The sequence below is a fragment of the Rhinolophus hipposideros genome (genome assembly GCF_964194185.1).
Source record: "Rhinolophus hipposideros genome assembly, chromosome: 20".
In the NCBI taxonomy this organism is placed as follows: Eukaryota; Metazoa; Chordata; class Mammalia; order Chiroptera; family Rhinolophidae; genus Rhinolophus; species Rhinolophus hipposideros.
Window position 1 is genome coordinate 6,993,612 of NC_138066.1, and position 27,593 is coordinate 7,021,204.

Below are 27,593 nucleotides of genomic sequence, written 5' to 3' on the forward strand. Positions count from 1 at the left end.
GCACGGTAACTTATTGAGATATTAATTTGAGTTTTGTTTTCCATAGCATCAATATTTTTCTCTTCTCGATCCCAAGCCATTGTTGCTCCTCTGATTCAGGGCCCTAAAGCACCCAGGGGAGAATCCTGGCTCTTGTTTTCATCCTTCAGGGACCTCATGCAGGATCTTCCCAGATAAGGATGAGGAAAGTGGTCAGGAAGGGTCTCTGAGGAACTGACATCTAAGCTAATATACAAATGACAAAAAGTTAACCATGTGAAGAGCAGCAGGAATAGCATTCCAGGTAGAGTGATACTGAGTGCAAAAGCCTTAAGCTAAGCTTAGAGGATTTTAAGTATGAAACTGACCTGAGGTCATTGCATTAAAAAGTATGGAGGAGGAAAAGGAGGGGCAAAGGGGAGGAGGGAACAGAAGAGGCGGTAGCAGTGGTGCTCTGGCTATTGAATGGAGACTATATTATACTCATTGATTTTTTTTTTTTCATGAACAACTGATTCCTTGACACTGGAACAGCTTAAAATTGCTTTATAGTTCCATCAACTTCTTTTTGTTCATTTCTAAAGCATTATTGAGATATAATTCATGTACCATAAAACTCACATTTCTAAAGCATATAATCCAATGATTTTTAGCATATTCAGATATTTGTACAAGTATCACTACTATTCAATTTTAGGACATTTCATTACCGCAAGAGAAGAAAACCACACCCATTAACAGTCACTCCTGATTCCCCCACCCCTACCTAAGCCCTATGCAACCCGATATACATTTTGCTTCTATAGATCTGTCCATTTTAAACATTTCCTATAAAAGGATTCATAAAATATGTGGACTTCTATGAATGGCTTCTTTTACTTACGATGTTTTCAAGTCTCATTCAGGCTGTAGCATGTACCAGTACTTCATTCCTCTTTATAGCTGAATAAAATTCCACTGTATAAGCATACCACATTGGTTTATTCACTTATCAACTGATAAATGGGGTATTTCTACTCTCTGTTATTTCTACTCTCTGTTATGAATCCATAAGCTTTTGACAGTATGTTTTGAAACATGAATATATAAATATCACTCTACTTCCTTCTATCTTTCCATCTCCTATCTTCTTTCAGATACATTATGCTTTTACACTGCCGTGTTTGATAATATTTACATCCTATTCTGTTCTTATATTTAGACATTCTATATTCTCCATGATTCTAAGACCAACAGTGGCTTACATTTTTATGACTGTAGATATTTTTCACGACAGAAGAAAGTATTTGCCTGGAATATATGGTGTTCTCTCTCTACGGGCCTAGTGTCATGACTTGCCAGAGGATGTTCTAGGCATCAATTGTTTTCAAGGTCAAATGGATACTCTTTTCTTACACTCTACATATTGATCAACATCAGGTCACATTTACTTATTAAAAATCGTTATTACATTTATTGGGGTGACACTGGTTAGTAAAATTATATAGGTTTCAAGTGTACATTTCTATAATACACCATCTATATAATGCATTCTGTGTTCAGAGTCAGTTCTACTTCCATCACCATATGTTTGACCCCCTTTTCTCTCTTCTACCACCCTCCTCCACATTTACTTTTTAAAATAAAATTTAGACCATGATTTTTTCTCTTGGTGTTTTTAATTGCTTTCCTTTCTCTTTGTTAAAAGACACAATGCAAGCCTTATTTTCCATAACTTAGAAGCTAAATAAAATACATAAGAACTTTTATCTTGTTAGTGTATTCTTGATTTGAATATACTCATTTTTGAGGTCCTTTTTCTTAAAGACCACAGACTTCCTGCTCTAATTTAAATTGACAGCTTTCTAGGTCTCTAATAGCTATCCTGCCAGGATTTCTTTTTTTGAGTCTTGATGTTTTGAATCCCATGAAATTTTTCTTGGTTTTCATCCTCATTTTAATGTAGTATGTCCCCAAGTAATCTATTCAAAAAAATGCATAAGAAATAAAACTTAGGACTTTGAAAATACCTTGAATGGTAACTTGGTTTGTATAGAATTCTAGTCTTGAAGGCATTTCCACTCAGAACACTGAAAGAATGGTGCCCTTGTCCTCTAGTACTCGATACTGCTGACAAGAGGTTCTGATGTCATCCAGAATTTTATTTCTTTCCTGAGTCACCTGTTGCTTTGCGTTTATCTCTCATTGTTGCTGGTTTTCTCCAGTGTCTGGGAAGCCTCAAGTTTAAATGAAGAACTGCACTGTGTTTCCTAGGAGCTGGGATGGGTGCTGTCTGCTACTGGATATGTGTGCAGGTCTCTCCCCAGGGTGGGAAGACTGAGAAGAAGCTCTGTGTCCAAGGTCAGATCTTGACCTCTGTCTTCATCCTTTCACTTGTGCGTGAGTGAGCAGGTGGCTGGCCTTCCAGCCGAAAGGCCTCCAACAGAATGGAAGAGCTTTAAAGGGGGGCACTAGTGTCCCAAGAGCAGTCATAGCTTTCCCCAAAGAGTTTACTAAATTCCCTCAGACTTTTCTTTTTGGCTGCGTGCTAAATGCTTGCTGCATGTGGTCTGCATTCTTGGGGATTGAAGACTAGAATGGGGAGGTAGGAGAAGAGTGTGAGGAGCCAAGTGGCAAAAATTATAGGAAAAATAGACTTACTGGTCCCCCTCTGGCTGTTTCAGTTCGCTCTTTCTTCCCTGCCTTCCTTCACTACCAACTCCAAGCCCAGAGCTTCTCTGGCACTCTGCTGGGCAGGCTGGCCACCTCCTGGCCCCTCGTCCCCTGAGCCCTCTCCTAAGTGCATTCTGGCCCACAGCACCCCTGCTCTGCTTGATCTGTCAACCTGCTTTCATCCTCTTTCCATATTTCCAGAAATTTACTGTAATATTTTCTTCCCAGTTTCTACACTTCAATGAGCTGATTCCTCTTTCTTAAGAAAACAAAACAAAACAACCAAAAACACCGCTGCATTTATAGTATTGCCTTTAAGGGATCGCACGATGTCATCTCAAACCAGAGCCTCACTAGGTTTTTGATGAACTAACTTTCAGAAGTTTCAGTGGACAGTGCAAATAAAACCTGGGGAGAAAACATCACCAGTTCCAAGAGCCTTTAAGAGACAACATCTGACTTATCAGAGGAGCAGAAAGTGGTTATGAAAAACAAGGGAAGAAAAGAGAATGTGGGCCAACTGACAAATAAACAGAAAGGAAGAGAGTAAGATTCTGAGTAGGAAAAAGTGCAAAAAATGGGGAAAGATGGTCCTATAGCCTGAGCAGACTCCCCGAGAGCCTGGAAGGATATGGACTGTCCTGATCCAAGTCCCAGGGCACCACCTCTCAGGAGCCTCTTGGATTTAATTCATCTCGGGGGTGGGGGTGCCTCTTAGGATCAGACCCTTGAAGAGGAAACCCCTCAGCCTGGCATTTACAGCCCTCTATATATCATGGTTCCATAGTATCTTTTGAGTCCTACTGCCCACTCCACCACCCCAAAACCTTTTTCTGTTGCTCATACTATCTCTATGTTTCCCCATCCACCCATTGCTGATCTTTTTCCCACTACCTGGAAGACCCTCCTGCCCATGGCTACCTTTAAAAAAAATCTATCGACTGAACTTAAGAGGAGAGAGGTTGGGAGTCGAGAGAGTCAAGCTGGCAAAAACAATTACAGCTGCAAAGGAGCAAGCGATGCTTTGCTTTCATGTAATCCCAGAAATGAAATTGAACGTCGACTTGCAATTCTATTTATATAGAGCCAGGGCTTGATCTCTACCAGTAAAAATCTTGTGTTCTAGAAACGCCTGCTGGAGTGGAGAAGTAACCCGCACCCCGGCCTGTATCTTCCTCAAGGGGGAACATTTTCTCGCCCATGAAACAGCTTAGTGGAGTATCTTGGAGGAAGCAAGAGCATCCCTGTTTCCTCATCTGTAACGTGTCTCATCTGTCACTTGTCTGGCGGGATTGGAGGGGTACCTAACGTGATACAGAATACAAAACCTCTTGTGAACTGTGAAGTGATTCATGTGATTCTTAAACATATTATTGTACAGGAAAAAAATTCCATCCTTCTCCCTATACCCCAGGACCCTCTTCTCTGGCACTTGTCATATCCTGCTTCAAGGAATAGTTATTTGTGTGCAGGCACTTTACTGTAACAGCATCTATACATTCTGAAAATATCACCTTCTGCAAAATTGCACAGTAAAAATAACAGGCTCATGGAAAAACGGGTTGGGGCAGACCACTCAAAATGTACAGAATTTTGTATCCGAAGTCCTAAAAACTCAACAATGTCTGCTAATTCTAATTAAAAAATGCTAGAACAGTTAATCCTCATATCTGTTAATCCTGCCTGTTAATCCTCTAAAGCCTTAAATCTGGGGGCCTGTGTTTTCTTTTTCAATAGGTAGATCATGGGCATATTCACTTCTAATAAAACCCACTTGAATTACAACTAAAGATCTGATCTCGATGGAACCTTCTTCTTTAGGCCACTGGTTTAATGTATGGGGGAATGAATGTCTTCACCTGCCCTGAGCCTCCCTAGAAAACAGTACAAACCACCATCGTTCCTACAATTACAAAACTAGTTATACTTACACTGAAGTTGCAGGGATTATTTTTTTTCTTAAAGTCTGTACCTGTTGCTAAACGTATTTATTTTCTATTGCTGCTGTACCAAATTACTGAAAACTTAAAGGCTTTAACAATACAAATTTATTGTCTACAGGTTAGGTGGTCAGAATTCCAAAATGGGTCTCTTTGGGCTCAAATCAAAGAGTTGACAGGGCTGGTTCTTCCGAAAGCTCTAGGGGGGAAGCTGTTTTCTTGCCTTTTCCAGCTTTTAGAGGCTGCCCACATTTCCTGGTTCATAGTCCCTTCCTCCACCTTCAAAGCCAGCAATGGCCAGTGAGTCTTTCTCCCACGGCATCATCCTCCCTCTTTCAGTTATAAAGACCATTGTGATGATATTGGGCCACCCAATAAACCAGGATCCTCTCCCCATCTCAAGGCCAGCTGATCAGCAACCTCAATTCTATCTGCAACTTTAATACCCTCTTGCCATGTAACGAAACATATTCATAAATTCTGGGGATTAGGATGTGTATATCTTGGGAGGGACATTATTCTTCCTACTACCCTAAACTTTTTTCTTTATAAATAGGCTGCCCCTGATCGGATCAAAACATTTACAAGAGAAGAAAAATGAATATGACCCAACACGGCCTCCCCGTTAGATCACCTATCTAATCATGTATAAAGTAATTCATGTGAAAGAAACGCGTGCTCTAGCAGAGCAGGCGTGTCTGTTCCTCCGGTTAGAAGATGAACTCCCTGACGTGGGGGCTCTCTCTTTTTCTTGTATCCCCCACCATGCATTCCACATCATGGGTGCCCCAATAAATAACGATTGAAATGAATTATTATCGAGTGGACAGGTATCTGCACATCAGAAGCAACCTTTTGCATCAAGGATGAACTACAAACCATTGTCTAAGAAAAGAATGAAGAGACACATCTTGGGATGGAAACCCCGTGTACCTTGAGCACAAAGTTGTCCTCAGCCTGGAGCTTTAGATCCACTACTGCCTTCCTCACCACAGCTTCAAAGTGGAGGTCTCTCCTCCGAGGGACATCCAGGGTAGGAAAGAGGTCCCCTATCAGGCCCATGAACACTGGCATGTCATCGGTCACGATCTTGGGGATGTTGAAATCTCGCAGGGAGCGCATCAGGACCTGGTCCTCAGGCCGATTGGGGTCTCCTCGCTTCAGAGACCCGGCCACCACCAGCACCGACTTGACGGCCCGCAGGCCCCAGTCGTAGTGATCCTGAGGGAAGGCAGCGAGGGTTAGAGAGCAGTTGCTGGGATGCAGAACACCGTATGCCAGGCTAGTGTCTGCACATTACAGGTATCACATCAATGTTAGGGCACGTTGGAGGCCACGGCAGAGGCGTAGCCAGGAATGACGTAGGAGAGCGTGATCCCAGGATCCTGGCTCCTAGACTGACGTAAGGTACTTTTCTAGCTGTGATGGCAACAAAGCAGACAGAACATACAGGGAACTGGGGGTCCGGGAGATTAAACAGAACCACTCACAAACCTATCTAGCTACGCGTTGTACATCAAGGAGGGAGCCATGTTGGCTCTTAGAGATGGCTGAGGCTAAGCTTCCATGATCTACCTTTGAGGCCTTCAAACTGTCTGAGAAAAGGAGTTAAAAAATAGTTCCTTAAAATTTTGTCAAAGGTAGAACTCAGTGGTCGCAAGTTCTGATAGTCGATTCTGTGGAATAGGCGACCATACTGCTATCAGGTCTCAGAGCAGTGTGGTAGGGGAAATGGTGGAGTAGGCAGCTCAGAGCATAGAATCTGAACTCAGACAGACTGAGGTTCAAGCCCTAGCTCTGCTACTTGCTTCCTAGCAGATTGTTGTTTAATTAGAGCTGTGATACATGCTACAAAGGACAATTCAGTGTGCAATGAAGACAATGGCCACGGTGGCTATACCTGAACTTGACTGTCTTCCCTCCCCTGAGCCTGTGGACATCCTGTTCCTTCTGGCCTTGACTGAACATATTTTTCATCAGTGCTTGACTGAATTCTACTCCCTCTGGTCTTCTTCAATGTTGTTTTGTTTCTTTAGGGAAGTCTGATCCTTAGCCTAGGCACAGCCACCATGTCCTTTGTCTTCACTGCACACCAGACTCAAAGAAGACCAATGTGGGTACAGCAAGCACAAGATGGTGAGGGCTGTGAACTGAAGCTCTGGAAGTAGGCAGGAGACAGAGCCCTGCACACGCTCTTTCGGACAGTAAAAAGGATATTGCTCTTTATCCTAAGAACGATGAGTTGCATTTTTAAACGATCACTCTGGCTGGTGGCCAAAGAACAGGTTTGATGGACTACAGTAGTAGTGGAGAAGCAAGGAGCAAGGCGGTTCCAAGAGTTTAAGCAAGAGACAGAGGTGCTTGGAACTAAAGTGGTACAAAAAAATGAGCGGTACATACTTGAGAACTATCCAGAGGGCAGAAAGAATGACAGTTCATTCATGATTAGAAGGAGACGCCAAGAAAAAGTGTCAAGAATTAGGGTTCCAGAATCAGTGAGTAAATGATGGCTGTACAATACTTGAAGCAAGAAGTGCAGAAGTAGGCTTGGAGTGGGGACTGGCAGGAAGACCAGCTGTAGATGCTGAGCAGGGGTGCTTTTTAATGGTATAGATCATTGGATACACAGGTTCAGAGTTCAAAAGAAAGGTTTGGTATAGGGTTGTGAAAGTGTCGCTGGCCTGGGAGTCAATGATGTAGAGAACCTACAGAGAGACACAATAAGCAAGGGGCCTGGGAGGTCTGATGAGAACAGGAGAGTTCTCTTCTTTGTTTGTTTGTTTGTTTTAATTCATCTTGGGCAGATTTCACAGGGCTAAGAGCGCCCACATTGTGGCAGCAAAAATGATCCAAGTAGGAGAACCCCAAAGGGAAGTGAAATTCATTAGGAACAGCCCAGGGTAATTTGATTACCACCAAGAAATTCTCCACCCAAGGCATAAATAGGTTTTCAGTCACGTTTTAAGGTATTTCTGTGAGGGGATCTGCCCTAGGCAGGAGCCACATTTCAGGTCAAGCAGTGATGAAAGGCACGGGTTTCCTCAATGCCTACCTAACTCTCTCTTCCCAACACTGTCCCCATCTCATATCCCTTCATATAGAGACCATTCCATCTAACGGTTTTACTTGGCTGCTGCAGTGTTCCAATGGTGACCAATGAGGCATTGCATTTTTAAAAAAATATTTGACCACAGAAATCTTTTTTTAAAAAAAAAATAGACTATATAGCAATACCCTTTTGTTACAGAGGTATTCAAATCTTTGAATATGCTATGGGCACAGTGGCTGTCTATGAGAAGGATCAAGTATGTTTCCCTAATACATCGGCCCCAAAACCCATCCAGAGTGGGGCCATCACACACAATTGATTTTCGAGGTTAACTAGGGAGTGTACCTGTTTGGAGAGAAGCTCTTTGCACAGCTGGTAAAGGGTGATGAACTTTCTGGCTAATAACCGGGCTTCAATGAATCCTTCTGCCACCAGCATGATTTCACAGATCAACTCCAAGTCTGGAACAACCATTGCACAAGGCCTGCACACAGCGAGACAGAGGGCCAAGACAGTTTTCCAACTACACAGTCGAAGGGGAGCTTGTAAAACAAGAGACACTGGCTGAGATCAGGGATGGAGGCATCTGTGAGTGTAAAACCTACCATGTTTCCCCCAAAATAAGACCTAACCGGACGATCAGCTCTAATGCATCTTTTGGAGCAAAAATTAATATAAGACCCGGTCTTGTTTTACTGTAATAGAAGCCTGGGTCAATGTGATGTGATGTGATGTAATAAATATAATAAATATATTGTAATGTAATATAATGTAATATAATGCAATATAATGCAACATAATGTAATATAATGCAATATAATGTAATAAATAAAATATAATATATAATAAATATAATATAATATAATATAATATAATATAATATAATATAATATAATATAATATAATACCGGCTCTTATATATTAATTTTTGATCCAAAAGACGCATTAGAGCTGATTGTCCGGCTCGGTCTTATTTTTGGGGAAACACGGTAAGACCTTGCTTAGCAATGATTTCATCTAAGACTTGGAATTTTAAGATGAGTTAACTAAGGATAAAGAAAGTAAATTCTCTTGCCCAAGGTGATGGATGACAGCAGGTAGGGACAGAGTAGGGGCTACAATTCAAGTCTTGTAACTTGAGTCCAGTGTGCCTTACACAGGGCACAGATTAGGAAAGCAAGTTGTCTAGAATAGATTAGGGGCTGAGGGCGAACAACTGAGTCTCTCTTGGTATCTACACAAAACTGAGAATCTCTCTATTCCTCATCCTCAAGACAAGTCTCCTCCAAGCCTAAATACTCAGGGCTCATTCTGTACTTACTTGCACACAAATCTAAGTATCTAATGCTGAGGGTTAAAGTGAGTGCTTCTTAACCCCACCTTGTCACAAAATAGCATCTATGAGAATACAGAAGGGGATTTTTGTGTATATTATATAAGGGTTTACTTTGATTTTTTTTCCACCTCTGGCTCTAGAAACACTTGATTTTAAAATTACTTAGTTTTAATTAGTTTATTAGGTATTTAATAGGAGCCTAAGATTGTTTCATTTCTTTAACGCCATTTTCCCTACACTGATGCAAAATTTTTAAAAAGTTTCACTCAAGTACATTTGTCCTTTATTTTACATTGCAAAATGTAAAATAAAATTATATTACAAATTCAAAAGAACAATCAAATACTTGGAAATTCAAAATTGTTTTGCAACATGAAATAAGGTTATGTATCCATAGAATGTAATGTAATATGGTCATGAAAAATAATGCCGTAGAAAAATCATTTAATGACATGAAAAGACATTAATTAATGAAGGCAGGATATTAAACTACATAGGGTCTAATACCAAGCTTGAAAAATAAATACTTGGCCCACAAACATGGAAAAGGAGAATGCCAAACGGTTATGCTGACTATGGCTGGATGATAGGATTGAGATGGGGAGAAGCAGAGTCCAGAGCCAGACGGCCTGGGTGCAAAGTCCAGCTCTGCTACTAACTAGCTGGGTTACAGCTAATCCTAGTAACTAGGGTTACACCCTGGGCAATTTGCTGAATCCATCTGTTTTCTCACTGCACAAGGGGGATATAAATCGTATCCACCTCATAGGGCTTTTGTGAGAATTAAATCTAAAAGTAGATGTTTGTATTTATTGTTTTCAAAAATATTTTTCTCTTTTCTTCCCCTAAATGTTCTATGGATATGTTATCTGTAAATTCAGGGGAAAAATAAAAGAAATAATTTTCATCAGGGTGATAACCCACCTCCATTATCTTCTGTAACACAGGGCTTATTTAATAAGTACTTGGTGTAAACAAAGAGAAAGCCACACAGTATTCTATGGCACTAGTCTAGACAACCTATTGAAATTCTAACAAATTTTTGGTTAAAGTGTAGCCCTGCCTGAAGGAGGACATACCATGCCACTCCCGTGATACAGGAATTTGCCACCCTGGAACAGCGTGAGGAGCCTGAGCCCACTGGGAGCTCTCCAGTGGCCTCCTCAGCCTCCCTGTCACCAGAAGGCAGTATGTGTCTCAGTCCAAAGACGAGAGACATACTCGACTTTGTCATAGTTCCACAGCCTATCTCTCTGAGGTAATAGTTCAGTAGGTGGAAAATCAGAAGCCATGAAGCATCTTTCAGTTTTTTCTTTGTTGGGCTGACTTATCTTTTCTGAAAAAAGAATGGAGATCCCAGCCCCTGCTAGGAAACACATTTGTGTTTTCTTATTAAAATAAAGATTTTAAAACATGGCACTATCCATGGTTGGCAAAGGTAAAGTAACAAAGGTGCTCGTGCATTGCTACTAGGAGTATAATTCGGCACTACTCTTTTTAGAAAGCAATTTGGCAATGTGTATCTAGAACCTTAAAAATGTTGCTCCCTGTTAACTCGATGATTCCAATTCTGGGAAGCTAGCCAAAGAAAATAATCATGCATACAGGAAAAAAAAGGACTTATATACAAAGATGTGTATTACAGCATTATGCATGAATTTCTTTTAAATGTTAGAAATAGTGTTAATATTTAACGATGGGGGACTAGTTAATTTCATTGTGGACCAATGATAGAATAAAAGGCAGTCATGAAATGAGATTTATTAAGAATATCTAACAGAAGAAACTACTTGTGATATGATTATGATAGACTAGGAAATGAAAAATCAAAACAATAGAAAACTGTGTGTAGACCACAAATGTACACTACAAATGTAAGACTTTCAAACATGCATATAAAGAACAGAACACAATTAAGCAAAAAGTCATTTTACTGGTAATAGCATTCAAAGTGCCTTTTAAAACCTACTTTTGGGTATGTCCCACATTTCCTCTAACATATAGGTCATGTCTTTCCGGTGAGGAAAATAAAAGAAGCTTCCCTTGGGGCCTCCCGTGGGCCGGGCTGACACTCACCTGAAAAGGGCCTTGAGGTTCTCCGGCAGCTCTGTGCGGCCAGCGTAGCCTGGATTCATGGTGATAAAGATCCCCACAGAAGGGTTCAGACTAATCTCCTCCCCAAGGAAGTTGAATCGCTGCTTCTTATCTCGAATTGCATCTTGAATGCTTTTTACCTGTGAAGGAGTCAATGGAAAATGCCTCCATTGCTTTTCAGTGTCGAGACAGTGGCTGAAGGTGGGAACCCACACACAACACAGACACTTGTCCAGTAGCCCCTTTCCCTGAGGGACAGGCACCGCGGCGGCCACGTGGGCTGTTTACTGATGGGCACTGGGTGCATGACTAAAAGAAACCTGGCTGTGTATACCCATATTTATAACACAGTGGCTAGAGGTTGGGAGGGAGCAGCAAACAGGTGTCAAACTCTCTCTGGGCATCGGCGCCCTGTGTTGCGACAGAGTATCAGCCCTGATCCTGTGCCGGCGTTGTTCTGAGCACTCTTTGTGCATTAACTTATTTGACCCTTACCATGACCCACTGAGGGGGGCACTGGAATGCCGTCACCCTCATTTCTCTATGATGAAACGGAAGCACTGACAGGTGGAGTAGTTTGCCCAACCTTACACAGCGAGCTACTAAGTGGTGACATCTGGACTCGAATCAGGCAAATGGATTCTGGGTGATGGAAAGAAGACCTGTACGTAACTGCAGAGCTCGCTCTAAGGATTAAATGAAATAAAGTCATAAAGAGTTTAGCATACAGAAAATGCTTAAAAATAGCAGCTGACATGGAAATTGTTCTGTGCCTGTCGTCACAGCAGCTGTGGTCCCCATCTCGGTTTAAGTCCTGTCAGCCACTTGTCGGTCTACGTTTCCAGAACAGACTGCGTTAAGTCCAGGTGACCCTTGTATGGATGGAGTGTCCTGTATGGTGAAAAGTAGCAAGAGCCACAGTGGCAAACGTAGGCTGCAGGCAAATTCCTGAGGGCTGTTAGAACCTTGAAGAGATTAGGCTTTTTCTTAAATGTGGTCTGGAGCCACAGGGTATTTAAACTGAAGCTTGACCTGGTCAGATCTGCATTCTAGATCACTCTTACTAGTCGTAGGCGGGGAGGGACAGAAATAAAATTCACTCATTTATTTTCACACCTGGTGCTTTGAAAAAAAAACAAAACATGTACTGAAATGATCAGCAACAAAAGGGGCGCACTTGTTCAGCAGGGCCCCGGAATGTCTCTGAGTATTTTAAGCCTCCCAGGGTTCTTGAAAGCAACACCGGAAAGATGGGGACAGACCAAGGTTTTTTTGAATGAGCCCCAAGCCAGTCAGCTATGTTCAGAGTGTTTCGAATAGCCAAACGTTCAGTGGAGCTTTGGCTGCAGGTGTGTGTGTGTGTGTGTGTGTGTGTGTGGTGTGTGTGTGTGTGAGAGAGAGAGAGAGAGAGAGAGAGAGAGCGCACGCGCGCACCTGGGCCTTCTCACACTGGGCAAGACTCTCTCCAGAGCCTGGAAGGAGTGTTTGCCAGAACCTGTGACAGTTTTACAATTAGGATTCAGCTCCTTTCCCAAAGTGAAGCTCTAATGACTGAATGCATTTGAGCTTGCAGCAATTAGTTTGAGACTGAAACGTCTTTTCTAGTGTGGAATATCAATGCCGTTCTGGCAGAGGCAGCCTCAGCACCCAGCACGCTGGCCAAACAGATTAAGCTCTGCTGGTTCCTGAGGTACTTACAGCTCAGCTCTGCCGCGGAGCCTCTCACCAGCGTGCAAGCTATTGGCGTGCTAAAGGCTGGTTTGCTCCTTCAGGCTCAGTCCTCCCACCTGTAAAATAGACTCAGTGCTCACCTTGTTACGGAGTGGAGAGGTGAGCATGATTACCATTTACAAGTTGCTCTGATACCTCTGGGTGGAGGCAAAAGCGAGAGCCCAGGGCCTTTTGTGCTGTTCACTCTGACTCAGCATTCCCTCCGGCAACACTGAGGCCCAGAAACCTCCTGCTCAGAGAGAATGACGATGCACTGTAGGATCGGGGGCACCTGTGCTTTTGGGTCCGTTCTGCAGGGAGTCCTTGAAGGAGCATGTGGGACAGACTGAGGATGCAGTTAATAGTGGAGCACCAGTGCCAGTGACAGGTTCTGTCACCTGGCTCCTGTAGGACAGGAGAGCTCTGCTAGCACGTCCTCACTGCCTTCACAGCAGCGGAGGTCCACGGAACAAGCCATTGCAAGGTAAAGGTCAGGATCCAGCAAGCCTTGATCAAGTCCAGAGGTCCTTCAGGATGCGAGGAGAGAAGCAGGGGGACGGGATCCTGTACATTCAACTGCGAGCCCGGCCAGGTGGAGGTGCACACCCAGGTAGGCACAGACCGATATCTAAGGCTGCCTGGGGCTCTGTTTTTCCACCAAAGACTCATCATTTTCGGAGATTTTAAAGGCACAGGGAATAACAACAAAATAATAACTGACATTTACTGAGCACTTGATATGTACCAGATGCTCTTCTGGGTATTTTACATGAATTATCCCGCTTTGTTCTCTCAATAGCTGTATGAGATGGGTAAGTCTTCCTTTTAGACGAGGAAACCAAAGCAGAAGGCAGTTAGGAAACTGTACTATAATCATATCAGGTGTTGACATAGGGGAGGCCACAGGAAGGATATGTGGGAACTCTCTGTACTACGCATTTTTGCAACTTTTCTCTAATTCTACAATTTATTCAAAATAAAAAGTTGAAAGGAAAAAAAAGACATTTGCCAGATGTCTAACAGTTGGTAAGTAGGCAACCTGAGTGAAAAACCAGGCCATCTGGTGCCAAAGCACACACCTTGAGCCTCTTCCCCAAACCGCCTTCTACCAGCAGGAGCACCGCTGCCAGCTCCTCATCAAATACATACATTTTCGGAGTTATTTGTGATGCTCTGAAAATAATTTAGAGTTTAAAGGCATAAGTGTCCACAAAATAAGAAAAGGTGTTTTTGCCCCCGATGAAACAAGACATACAAAAATGGAAACCTGGGGAGAAACTGGTGTTCTCAACGGGCTGATTTTGCCCGTCCTCACGGGGGGATAATTGGCCATGTGCCGAGATATTTTTGGTGACACACCTAGTGGGAGGTCACTGCTGGCATCTCGCACGTAGAGGCCAGGGACGCTGCTGAACAGCTTACAACGCACAGGACAGCTCCTCACAACAAGGACTGATCAGGCCCAAGACGTTCATAGTGCAAAGGCTGAGAAACTATGATCTGGACCACACATTTACCAGTGAGGAAACTGAAGCCAAGCAGATGTGACTTGTCCCTCATTCCACAGCTTGTGTCCCTGGGTCCCACCGAATTCCCATGGAAATCCCTAGCCCCACCTCACATTGACCAAATCAGAAATTCTGGGGGTGGTATCCAACAAGGCTTGCATTAACAAGCCCTCCAGGTGATTCTGATACAAGCTCAAGTTCAAGAACCACAGCCGTCCAGTCAATTCTTGGATTTCTACTCATACCTGCTGCTGCCCAGGTGTCCCCATCCATAGCTGCAGACTGACCCTATCCCTTTCTCAGAGGAGCCTGGTCCTCCGTTCCCTTCTGCCCACCTGTCCTGGAGAGAAATTCACACTGTAGCCGACTCACCTGGACCAGCCAGGCTCCATGTTTTGGTGTGAACCCACGTTCCACAGTCCTCAAGATGTTTTCCTTACTTGACAGTGTCCCTCTCGACTCTGGTTCTCAAAGTTTGCAGAACATGAGAGCCATGTGGAAAGGTCCTATCTATCTGTCTGTCTATTTACCTATCTATCTACCCATCTATCTAGCATCTACTTATTTGTAAAACTCAATGCCCCGGTCCTGCCCCAGACCAATAAGATCAGCATCTTTGGAGGAGGAGACTGCTTTGTGCATTACTGTTTTTCAGACTTGCCCAGGGCTCTAACGTGCAGCCAGGGCTGGGGTTACTGCGCCAGAGCAGCACATTTCCAACTTTATTGTGCGTATGAATCACTGGGATCTTGTGAAAACGCAGATCTTGTTTCAGCAGGTCTGTAGTGGGTCTGAGAGTGTGCACTTCTAACAGGTTCCCAGGTCATGCTGACATGGCTGGGCACTCTCAGGACACCTGGCGGCCCGTTAAGTGTCCTTGCCACTGGAACACACACTCTTCCACACCAGTTTCATGACCCACCATGGTCCCAAACAGATGGATTCACTTTCCCTTTCCAGCCTCTACGGCCTTGAACTGCATCTCTCTAATGGAACTGTCTTATATTTTACATATATGTACAGGGTTTTTTAAAATTAGTTTCAGGTGTACAAAACAATGTACTAGTTAGACATTTACACCCCTCACAAAGTGATCACCTACCCCCCTGTTACAATTCAATGGACTATCTACCCTATGCTGTACTCCACATCCCGTGGCACTCTATACAATTATAGTTGACATTCAATATCATTCAGCTTCAGTTTCAGGTGTATAGTGCAGTCGTCAGGCATCTACACAGTCTATGAAGTGGTCCCCCTGATAAGTCCAGTGCCCATCTAGCATGATATATGTATAGGTTTTAATTCTCTATATCGCAAGGCCAGCCCTGATTTCAATGATCAGTCCCGTTATCTGCACAAGCCACGTGTGCTCATCTGACAATGGGGACTTGATTTGATATCTTAGGAAAGGTATCTTTCCCTTCAAAGACTAGAAATTGGTGAGCTGTAGGGTTCCATTCCTATATCCTCCCACCCAGGCTAGAGCCCTCCATCAGATGTACTCAAAAAGAATTAGTCATACAGCTCTCTGCAGGTAACACATTTTAAGGGAGTCACCAGCCAGCTCTGCTACATGAATCCTCTTCTCAGCTTTTTCTCCACAGCCCTCTACCTTGCCCCATTCATTCTAGGGAAGTGGCCCAATCTGTGGCGCCCTGTGGTCATTCTCTCTTCCAGCCTTTAATCCAAAATGCCGTGTAGTATTAAAATCCTGCCTGGCTCATGCCACACTTCTCTCTGCAATGGCAGATTGGCATCTGTTGCCTTCAGGGAGTGTAACACACTCATGGCTTTTTACATCATTTTATATTTCTGTGTTTTCACCCTAGACCTTAAGCTCTTCTGTGAAGGGTGCTGCATGGGAAGCGCCCTTGATTCTGAGACTCGAGCATTTGTTTGGCACCTTGAGTACTTGGAACCCTGTATGGTGGGCTCCCAAGTCTTTGCTAATTAATCTGCTGCTTCTAGCTCCTTCCAGCCTCAGAAGGAAGGGAAGTGGCAGGAATGCCTGGCCAGGGAAAGTGGAGGGGGACAAGGGGCTGCAGGTATAGCGTGGTGGAGTGTGCCCTGGTGGCACATGTCCCCAGGCCCAGATAACCCAAGGCCTAGCAAGCTGATTGCAACAGTAATGGCAAATTTTTGAAAAAAAGTTAAGTACTGTAGTATCGTATACGTTTTAAAAATAGCTGAGTAATTGCTCTTGGAATTGCCATACTTTTTCCTAATTGGATATGCAATTTTGCTTGACCAATTTGACAGTGACATGAAAATATCCATGTTCAAGGACACTGAAGCATACTCACTTTTGTAGAAGTTACTGGGAAGATGAGCACAGATGGGCAAGGAGCAGAGAGGAAGAGAGGGAGGGCAAGAGACAAAGTGTCACAGCTGGTGCGGCTTCTGGATGGATATGCTAGCCTGGATTACTGTGTGAATAATAAGTACAATTTTCTCCTTGGATGGTATATGATTTTAAATGCTACCAGCTCAGATGTTTCCTATGGTGCTGTCAGACCATTTTCTTGAGAGTATCTCCTATGGGTGTGTTCCTAGACTGGAGTGTGCAAGTATCATGGAATTCCAGGTTGAACTTATTTCATTTAATTCTAGAAGCAAAAGGGAACTGATCTTGAAGAACCCATTACTGACCTTGTGTTGGACAGTTTCAAAATAAGGCAAATTCACAGTGTCTATTATCCATTAGGGACAATGACTGTTGGGCATTGCCTCATTGGTTAGGACACTGTTAAGTTTGGTAAGATAGCCAAGGCTGGGTCAGGTGTAGAGAAGACTGGTAAGACCAGGGTGTGGACCATCCCTCCCTGCCTTATGGTCCCAGCCTTCTACTTCTCTTCAACCAATTAACTACAGTGTTCAGGTAATAATAACAATCATCATCACCACTAACATCACAGCCATCATCATCATCATCACCATCACCACCATAACCACCACCATCATCATTAATGCCACCATCATTATCTCTATCATCATCACCATTATCCATCATCACCATCACCATCATAACCACCACCATCATCATCTCTACCTTCATCTCTATCACCATAATCATCACCACCATCCCTATCATCCCCATCATCACAATCATCACCATCACCATCATCATCACAGAGACGAACATTTATTGAGTACCTACTATTTGCAGGGCTTTCTTTTAAGTGCTTTACACATATTAACTGATTTAATAATTATTACAACTGCATCAAGTATGTACAATTATTAACCCCCTTTACAGATGTGGACCTTGAAACATGAAGTTGCCTAAGGTGGCGCAGCTAGTAAGTGGCAGAGCCAAAACTGAACACTGACAGTGTAGTAGTGTCAGAGCCTACATACGTAGTAACTACTTCCCCACTTCCTTGCCTGGCTAACCTCACTCTACAATAACCTGCTTATTTTAAAATCCCAATTATATGCAAAACTTGCTTACACAATGTCTGGAGCCCAAGACGAGCTCTATGCTGATCCTGGTCTGACTCTCACCACCTGCCCTTTCCCTGGGCTCCTTGGGGAGACACACTGAGAGAGCCATTTGGCACATCCCCTTCTCCCAGCTCTGAGTGCTACACTGGGACACCACAGGTATAACTGTTTATGATGAATCATCCTGGATTTAAGTGAGGCCAGTACAACCTGGCTGGTGAGAACAAGAAATGCCCTCTGAAATCTGTGGCTAGCAGGCAGAAGACAGGGCAAAGAAAATCATAAAAGCAAGATGAAAGAGGTGCACAGAAAGGTGGGTAAAAATAACAGGATCGCGGGCAAGGAATAAAAAAGATGGAGGAAGATATTAGCTGCGAAACATCTGCAGCAGAAGAAGTGAGGAGAAAAACCCCAGGTACATGGTATAATTATGGGTTATCAACCCCAATACCGACAGCGGTGAAAAGTTTACATTTATGTCCTGATTTTCAGAATCATTCTAGGCCTAGAATTAGTACTCCGGGAAAGGTTTATTTTACTTGGTTTACTCTACATCTTATGCTCCAAAATGGATTATACCCCAAATTCAAAAAGACCTTACAGGGGTGTCATTCCTGGTTTTAAGTGTTTTGTTGTTGTTGTTGTTTTTGGTGAAGTGACCATGCAGAGGTGAATACAGGCAACCAATGTGTTTTGTTTGTCTGGCTCAGGGTATTGTTTTTAATTGAATGAGTTGCGAACTTATTGAAATCTAGAAAATTTAAAAAATAAAAATATGGACATTGAGCTTCTCTTTAAAGTTTAAAAGATCTGGCAACACCGACCTCACATTCTTGGAAGGAGTAAGTATGATGGTAAATGTTTAACAAATGATTTGTAGAATTTGCCAGTTTCCATAGTGGAAATACCCCCACCATAGTTTCAAGCTACTGACATGAAAGCACTGAAATGCCTACAATCAGCTCTTCTGAACCAAGTTAGTCAAGGGTTTTCAGTCCAAGAGAATGTTCAGGTCAGCTATTTGACGTCCTTCCTCTACGAACTCCCAATGCATCAAACAAACCTAAGGAAGGGTAACCATAAGACCACTGCGAACAGGAGAAGAGCCCCACATTTTTGTACCTTCCAGGAGCTTCACCAAGAAAAAGTCTGGACAAGGGTCAGTGAGTGGGAACACCAACTGGCTATCCAATGCAAGAGATGGTAGGACTGACCACTTTAGGGGGTGAGGAAGTGAAGGGACCCTGCAGAGCCCCTGAACCACCACCTATGGCTCCCAGTGGCAGCTGGAGATAAGAGTGGGCCATGGGATCGGCTAATGGTGTAAATTCTACCACTGTTCAGCCTGTGGTGACTTCCATACCAGCCTACCTATGGCAGGCACAGCATGCCTGGATAGGAGGCGTGCCAGCATTTGGGGGGTATGTGGGCAGAGACTGGCTCCCGACAGGGCAGACAGACCAGTTGGAGGGGGAGGATGGTGCCTTGGCTGCCTCCCCCCACCCCTTTTGCTGCCCTTTCCTTCAACCCTGCACACTCGCCTAAGAAAAATGTCAGTGAAGCTAAACTTTTTCCTTATTCTTTATCTGGACATGAAAAAATTAAACAGAAGTCCCATAGGGACCGAACAGTGCAGTTTTCTTTTTCATACTGCATACATATTGTTTTAGAAATAAAAGCTAATGACAAGAGGAAAATGGAAGTCTTTTTAACTGTATGGTGTGCGGGCACAAACTAGAAGCACCAGACATGCAATTGTCCCAAGACTTCACCACAGCTTTTAGCATTATACGGTACCCTGACATTTGTCTTATTGATGTAGGAGGGGGTGGGGGGGTCTGAAACCACAAGCTTCCCCTAGTGGGAAATGGGGGGACTCAGCTTACAGGGAGGAACATGGGAACAGGTGCTGGTAAAGGATATGCTTCTCTGTGGTGATTGGGGGCTTTTGCGGGAGGTTGGATCCCATTTAGGCCTTCGCAGCTATAATCAGGACGCCATGAGAGAGCTCTGACTTGACTATAGCGGCTGATTCTTCTGCTGCCCAGCCCCTCCTTGAAACCGCTGCCAAATAGAGGGGTAAGTTCCCTTTCAGAAATCTCCAGGGGTTCCCTGTTGCCCACTGAAGGAGGCATGATGCACATCATGGCATTTTAGTCTGCCTACTATTTGGTTCAAACCTGCCTCTCTAGCCTTATTTTCCTCTCTAGCATTTTATCTCCTGTACACCAGCTCTGTGCCCAGCCCTGCACCCGGTCAGCATGGGTGGGGGAGCTGGGTTCAAATCCTACATACACACACAGATAAATACATATGGGGGATTGTGGGGCTCTAAGAGATGTAGGATACAAAGTAGTATAAGACATGATATATGAAAAGTATCGGGTACAGAACAGACTTTCAACAAAGGTTTTTTTTTTTTTTTGACTTTTCGGTCCCCCACTCTTCTGCTGCTCCCATTGTCTTGGGGATCCTTACCCCAAATTAAATCTTCTCCATGCTTTTAAGGCTTGTTTTCAAGACAACCTGTCTAGCAATCTTGTCCCATACTCCGAGTCAGAACTCAAGTCACTTCTAGAACACTAAAGAGTGCTCAGGTGTGTCTCAAGAACTCAGATTTTTGCACTTGGGGGTCATGTCCTATTCACCTGGGGATCCTTCACCCTACTGTTGAGCACAAAGTTCACTAAGCGCTTTCTGCAGGACTTGAACGGCAAGTGGCATGTTCACATAAAACCTGACCCCAAAATGACTTCCTTCATTCAACAACATTCACACTATAATCCTCACTTTATATGTAATTAAGTGAACTGGCTGAGAAGTATAGCAACTCGCCCAGACTCTCAGCTTGGAAATGGCAGAGCTGAGTTTTATGCCCCAGTCTAACAATTCCCCAACTCTTTCCAAGCAGTTGGGCGCCGCCATCTTGCTTGATCCTTTCCTCACCCTTATGAAACAGGTGAAAAGGCTGTTCTTTATTCCCCTTTTACAGAGGAGAAATGGAGTCCCACAGCCGGTGAACGGATCCACATTGGTATGGACCTATTCTGCACTCAGGCCTGATTTTACAGAGTGGAGGAAGGGGCATGAAACACAAGGCTGCAGGGAGACAGGGAACGAGATGAAGAAAGGCTAAAATAAGAGGATATTATAGATTTCTGTAGTGCTTGGCATGAAGACCACAGGGCTCCCACCAACTTCTGGCCCCCCTACCTGTACTGCCACCACTGACAGGACCTCCACGGAGATTCGATTAAACTCATCAAAGCAGCCCCAGGCACCAGTCTGAGCGAGGCCTTTATAGATGTTGCCACAAGACTGAAATAAAATGTACAAAGATTAAATTACTATCAGTATCGAGCTTATCAATACACACCTAAGTCATTTTCCATCCTCTTTATTATAGGTACTTCCAGACTTCTAAAGACCACTGGTTAGAAACTTGTATTAAAATTTCAAGAACAATTAAATTTTTGATGGCTATGGGTGCCAATGTAGTCACAGGATCAAACAGAACCTTTTCAAGACACTTAGAACAAAATCCCTTCAAAATGTCATCAGGCTTGCATTACTGTTGATTCTGTAGCTTTCAAAATCCCAGGAAATGAATAAAATATTACTTTTCTTGCACCATCCTGACAAAAAGCCTCCCACTCAACCTTTTGCATGCACTGATGAAAAACTTTATGTCTGTATCTTTAAATCCATGCCCAAATACCCAGGTTTCCCAGAGTGACAGAAATCTGGAAATGGGAGGGAAGGTGGGAAGTGATAACATCTATAGAAAGCAAACTATAGGTAAGTCTTTCAAATGAGAGTAAGGAAAGAATTTCAGAGGGAAGATGCCGTATCTGTCCAAAAATTAAAAACCATTCTGGGCATTAAACGTGAACTAGTAAACCATGGAGCAATATAAAGGGAGAGGTTACTGGAAGACACTCTCAAGGTCATTGGCAAGGACACACCATTAAAGTGCTGGCAAATGCAAATAGTAGAAAAGTCCCACATATCAGCTCTGGGCATAACTCCTGGACTAGACACAGAGGACTCAGTCCCTCTAAGAACTTCTAGTTGGGTTTGGAGACAAGGTATGCAAACAAAACAGGTAAAGTGCTATGTGAGCAGGGGTTCCAATGGATAGTATAGACCACAGATGTTATAGAGTTCATAGAGGATTGGATCAAAATGCTCTAGAATTTCAGTTTGGTCAAAGAGGTGAATTTCACATAGTATTACTACAGCACTTTCCACAGAATGTTAAATCTAGAAGATACTCCTTGAAGACAAGGCTTTTTGGTCAAGCCAACTTGGGAAACACATTTGTATAACCTACTTTTGCTAATTTATAACATTTTATGGGCCTGAGAAGTTCTTCAAAATTAATTAGTTCAACTTTGTTATATGGCTACGATTTCCCCCCCCCACCCCCCGCATGTGACCCCTGGTTTTTTCAGATGTATTGTGGCAAATATTAGTGTAGTGGAAAGAACACAAGAACAGAAATCAGAAGATATGGGATATTGGTATCTCACAGAACATATATTGGGAATGCTGGCTGAATAGGATAATAGTATCTATGTAGGCAGAACAAAAGGGTAAGTAAGGGCTTTCTAGGAGGAGGAAAGATTATGGACAAAGAATGAGCAAACCATGATGTTTCCAGAAAAAATAAAGGTGCCTTTTGGCTGGAAAGTTGAATTACTAAAGGAGGTCATGGTTATGAAAAAACTTGAATTATTATAAGGGATCTTTGAAGGTTTGAAACAGAGAAAAACATGACGAAATCAACATCTTAGGTGAACCAGTCTAACATTACAGAAGCTAAGTTGGATGGGGGGCAGACTTTGAAAAGGGAGGGAAGAATAAAACCCTCCTTTTAGTAAGCCCCTTGAATTAAATGATTCCTCTATTCATTCAGCAAATACTTATTGAGCATGACTATGTTCCAGGAATTGTCCTAGGTCGTGAGGAATCAGCAGTGAAAAAAGGGAGACAAAGCCCCTATTTTCGTGGGACTTACATTCTAGTGAGAAAAACAGCCAATGACGCAAAAATAAACTGTCAGATAGTAGTAAGTCCTACTGGAGTCTTAAAATAAGGGTGATGTGGTTATTTCAGACTGAGTAGTCAGAGAGTCTCTCTGAGTTCCAGGCACTGTGTGTACTCAAAACAATATTGCAGCTAGATATTACAACTATTATATTCTGAGGATACAGATACATATATATTATTAAATATTTGAGATATATATTATATTATTGTATTTGAGGTATACATATATATATAGTAATATCTATTATTATATTTGAGATAATAATAGCAACCTGTCCAATGTCACAAATATATAGTGAAGTGGAAGTTCAGGAATCAAAATCTATGCTTTCCCACATTAACAGTGGTTTTAAAAGCTTTTTATAGGTGTGGCTCCCCTTCATCAAACAGAAATCCACTACCCAAAATAGGAAAAATAGCGTTTTCATTGGTAGGGGACTTGTCACCCCCACACTTTACCCCCTGAGATTCTGAGCAGAACTGCAGGACTCCATTCTGTCCTACTTTTGACCCCACCACAACACTACAATGACTCGCTAGGCTGTGGTCTTACCTTGCTATAAAATGGTGAGTTACTGGGCTAGGATAAGGGCAATAAGAATAGGGTTGAAAACCTGGAAGCAAGAGGCCTGCGGAGGGAAGAATCAACATTTGTGACTGACTGGAATTATGAAAGGAAAGACATGAAACAATTAGGGTGTCTCAAGCTTGCCACACGGGACCACCGAGAAAAATAAGATTATTCATATTAATGGGAGTAGGAATCTGGCCATAAGGAAGATGGGAGTTAGTAGGAATGGCCTGAGAAGAGAGTGTCAAACAAATACGAGAAGAAGGGCATCCAAGTGGAGACCTCCACTGCCCAGCTAAAGAGAGGACTAGACCCTAAATCTGGCAGATGGATTTGGGCATCATCAGTACCCAAGTAAAACTTGAAATCATGAAAAGAGAATCAGAAAATGAAATTGAGAAGGCCAGATCAGAGAGCTAGGAGAATTGTGGAAGTATGTTTCAGAAACCAACAGACTAGGGTTTCAAGGAGTAAGTGTTTTATAGATAGGGTTGATGCTACAGAAAGGTCAGAAAAGATCCAGATACGTTCAGATTCAAAACCATTTAATGTTTCAGCAATAGCCTCTCCAAAATGAGGTCAAGGAAATGAGGTACAAAGAAAGTATTGCTGCTATAATATAAAGTAGACGTTAGCACTAAAACTGTAGCCATTTCCAGAGAAAGTGGCTAGTTTTATAGGTTTTTCCAACCAGCACTAACAAAGCAATAACTTTGCCTTTTCCTGAAGTCTCCACACTGTTCTGTGTCCACCCCATTACCTGAAGCCGCCTAATAGAATTCCTGTGACAAAAAAGATTGTGAGCGTCCGTGAAGATAGCCCAAAAACTCCTCCCTCTGTTTTACCTCCCACCCCTCCCCGTGTTAACTAGGTTATTTAATTTTTTAAGGCTGTCATTCTTTCTTTTCCATTTTCCTACCCCATCATCTGGCTCCTCACCCTCTCTGGTTTGAATGACTGCAATGCTCTCACCAAAAGTTTTTTTTCCTTCCAGTCTCTTCCTGTCTCCAAGGAGCCTTCCTTAAATACTATTTGTTTTCATCATGCTCCTACTCCTGTTCTGAAACTTGCAGTCTTTCTGTAGCCCACTACTTCCAGGTCAGATTCTCTCAAGTGCCTTTGTATCCCTCCCCTCCTTATTCAACCCCATCTCTTATTTCCTCCTGTTCCCCAATCCACTCTAATGTACTCAGTCAGTGTTCCATGTTTACTTCTAGCGTATTCTCTCGAGGTACAGGAACAGAATACGTTGCTGGAAGTGTCAAGAATAGCACATGAGAATGATGCCTGGTGAGGTGCATGACAGTTCTTCCTGACCCTCACTCTACTCCTCTCCTCGTCCTGCCAAGCCCTGTGAGGAAAGTTCAGGGGGGAAATCAGAACGAGGGGAAGGGGAAGGGCAGCGACTGCATAGAGAACCTGGTCATGTCTTTAAAACTCACATTTTAATGGGTTTGGCTGTATTAAAACGTCACATGCCCTGTATGGCACTCACCCAAACCTTAAACACCCTCAGGTCTCACACCCTCCGCAATGCCTTTCCTGACCAGCTCTCTCTGTGGCTTTCCCTCTACTGTATTCCAGGGCTCAAAGTTGTTAGAACATTAGCACTCAGTGTAATGCTGTTACCAATGCTGTGGTATCTCCCCTAAGTATTTCATGTCTATTTCTTGTCTTTCCAAATGGACTGGGTTATATCTAACCCATCTATCTGTATGTCTATCTGTGTATCTATCTATCTCTGTCTGTCTATCTATCCATCCATCCATCCATCCATCCGTCTATCTCTATTTTTGGTATCCTTCCATGATGCCAATACATGCTGAGCAATGGTGATACTCAAGTTAACTTGATTACTGGAGAGTACTTTGTGATCAAAATAGTTCTGAATAGCTGGACAACAATGGGAAGAGGAGGCTGACGAACAGCTTAGCGATGCTGTTTGGTTACAAAGAATGTTTGGTCTCTAGGAAGGGATCCCCTTCCTTATGGAGTGCTTCGCTATGGCCTTACCTATTGATGGAAATTCTGCTCTGCATCTAGCCTGGCCTCACAACCAAAGCGTCGCTCACTGTTCAAACAAACTAAAGACAGACTTCCCCCTCTCACTCTGTGCTCTGAGAGGAATTGGTGGGGTCAGGATTCAGCATAAGTTTTGACATGACTGCGTAAAATGGCCTCAGTGACCCCTGGCCATGGGGCCAATTCATCTGCCTGTTCACTGTGCTAGGCATGACCATAAAGAAACTGGCCAATTTTCTTCATTCAATATGCCAGGTCTTGTACATCTAAACGAGTATGTCCTCCAGAATGTACCTCTTGGGAAGCTGTACTTATTTCAGCAATGCTGCCATTGCTCAACTACAGAAGAATCTAGAAACTGAAAATAGTCTTTAAGGCTAAGTTTGTCTACTTCTTTAAAGGGGAAAAAAAGCTTTCTTCTTCCAGTCCAACTTACAGAGAAGTATTATCTTAATGTGTTTATCAATAAGAGCAACCAAGTTAAAATTTAAAGCATGCAGACTATAGGGAGAACAGTCATTTGGGGTCTGAATCCTCCTTTTGTTTGCTTGTTATGAGAAAAAAAATGGTGCCATAGGATTCTGCAATTCTCTGCACAGCAAAATTTTATATGTAAGAGAAATTATTAAAGTTACAAGAGGTGAATCTCATTTAAAGTGTTCTAAACGTGGCAAGTTCAAGTGTTACCTTGCAAACTCTAAAATTATTTTTGGGATAAGGGGGAAGGTGAGGGGATTAGAAAATAGTCGGTAACCACAAAATGGCCTCAGGGTTTTTGAAAATTAATTTGGGGAACGTAATCAATAATGTTGTAAAGATTTCGTAGGGTATCCGATGGACACATGTCCCATTTGGGAGACCACCTCAGGGATGCTGTAGATGCCTGATCACGGCACTGTACACCTGAAGCTAAACAATAATGAATGCCAACTATAATTTTATATATATAATGTGATGGCTCGGTGCGAGGTCGGAGGGATTGTGGATGGAGGTAGGGGGTTTACAGTGTGAGGGATATAAGTGATGAACGTCTAAGTATTACCATGTCTTGTGCACCTGAAACTAATTTTAAAAAAATTTAAAATCTTTTTTAAGTTTATTTTTTTATTAGTTTCTGGTGTACAAAACAATATAATGATTACATTTACATCCCTTGGAAAGTGATAACCCCAACAGGTCTACTAACCATCTGACGCCGTATATAGCTATTATAATACCATTGCCTATATTCCCTATATTGTACTTTACATCCTGTGACTATATATAATATGTAACATATACAAATTACAGTTGGCGTTCAATGTTATTTTATGTTAGTTTCAAGTGCACAGTGCAGTGGTTGGGCATTTATATAATCTACGAAGTGATCCCCCTGATAACTCCAGTACCCGTCTGGCACCCTACATAGTCTTTACAACATTATTGATTATATTCCCCATACTGTATTCCACATCCCCGTGACTATTTTGTGACTACCAATTTGTACTTCCTAATCCCTTCATCTTTCTCACCCATCCCTCAACTCCCTCCCATCTAGCAACCACCAGTTTGTTCTCTGTATCTATGAGCCTATTTCTGTTTTGTTTGTTCGTTTATTCTGTTCTTTAGATTCCATATATAAGTGAGATCATATGGTATTTGTCTTTCTCATTCTGACTTATTTCACTTAGCATAGTACCCTCTAGGTCCATCCATGTTGTCACAAATGGTAAGATTTCAGTCTTTTTCTATGGCAGAATAATAGTTCATTGCACAAATGTGTAAAATTATTTTAAAATTATTTTGCAATCAATTTATCACATGATTTACACATATAAATATTTAATCTATCCTTAATGCATTTGTTTTGTTTTTTTCTACTCTAAATTTATTTACATGCTATCCTGTTCTCAACAGGGACTTAAAGCAGTTTGTCAAAATACATACAGTAAAACAAAATAAAAATGAGACAGTGAGGCAATCTGTCATAACACATTTTTTTTTTAAATCTATCTAAGGACTAGTTGTGAGTAGAATGTTGCTAGCTAAAAGTGACCTAGTGGGTCTTTTGCTTCTTTTGCTTTTCTTTATGACACAAAACCTGGAATACATTAAAAATGTAAAAGTGACGACTGCCTAAATGAAGAACATTAGTCTTGCACTTATCTTCTGTGAGCATCTCTTGTTAGAAGTAAGGGTTAATCTAGTCTGTCTTCAGAAGTCACACCTGTCCTTGTAGAATATTTTGTCCTTG

At 42.5% G+C, this 27,593-nt stretch overlaps 1 protein-coding gene across 4 annotated transcripts in view; it reads right to left on the minus strand.

The window, feature by feature from the left end:
- DNAH9 (dynein axonemal heavy chain 9) overlaps positions 1-27,593 on the minus strand; it is a 319,243-nt gene that overhangs the window by 172,674 nt on the left and 118,976 nt on the right. For 3 of the 4 annotated variants that reach the window (XM_081027598.1, XM_081027597.1, XM_081027599.1), the window contains 3 exons: positions 20,929-21,033; positions 11,033-11,190; positions 7,966-8,104 (listed from right to left, as the gene is read on the minus strand). In XM_081027598.1, coding sequence (XP_080883724.1) covers positions 7,966-8,104; positions 11,033-11,190; positions 20,929-21,033 — 402 coding nt within the window. Of the gene's footprint in view, positions 1-5,504; positions 5,793-7,965; positions 8,105-11,032; positions 11,191-20,928; positions 21,034-27,593 lie in introns of all 4 variants that reach the window. The other variant, XM_081027600.1, reaches the window with a different exon arrangement.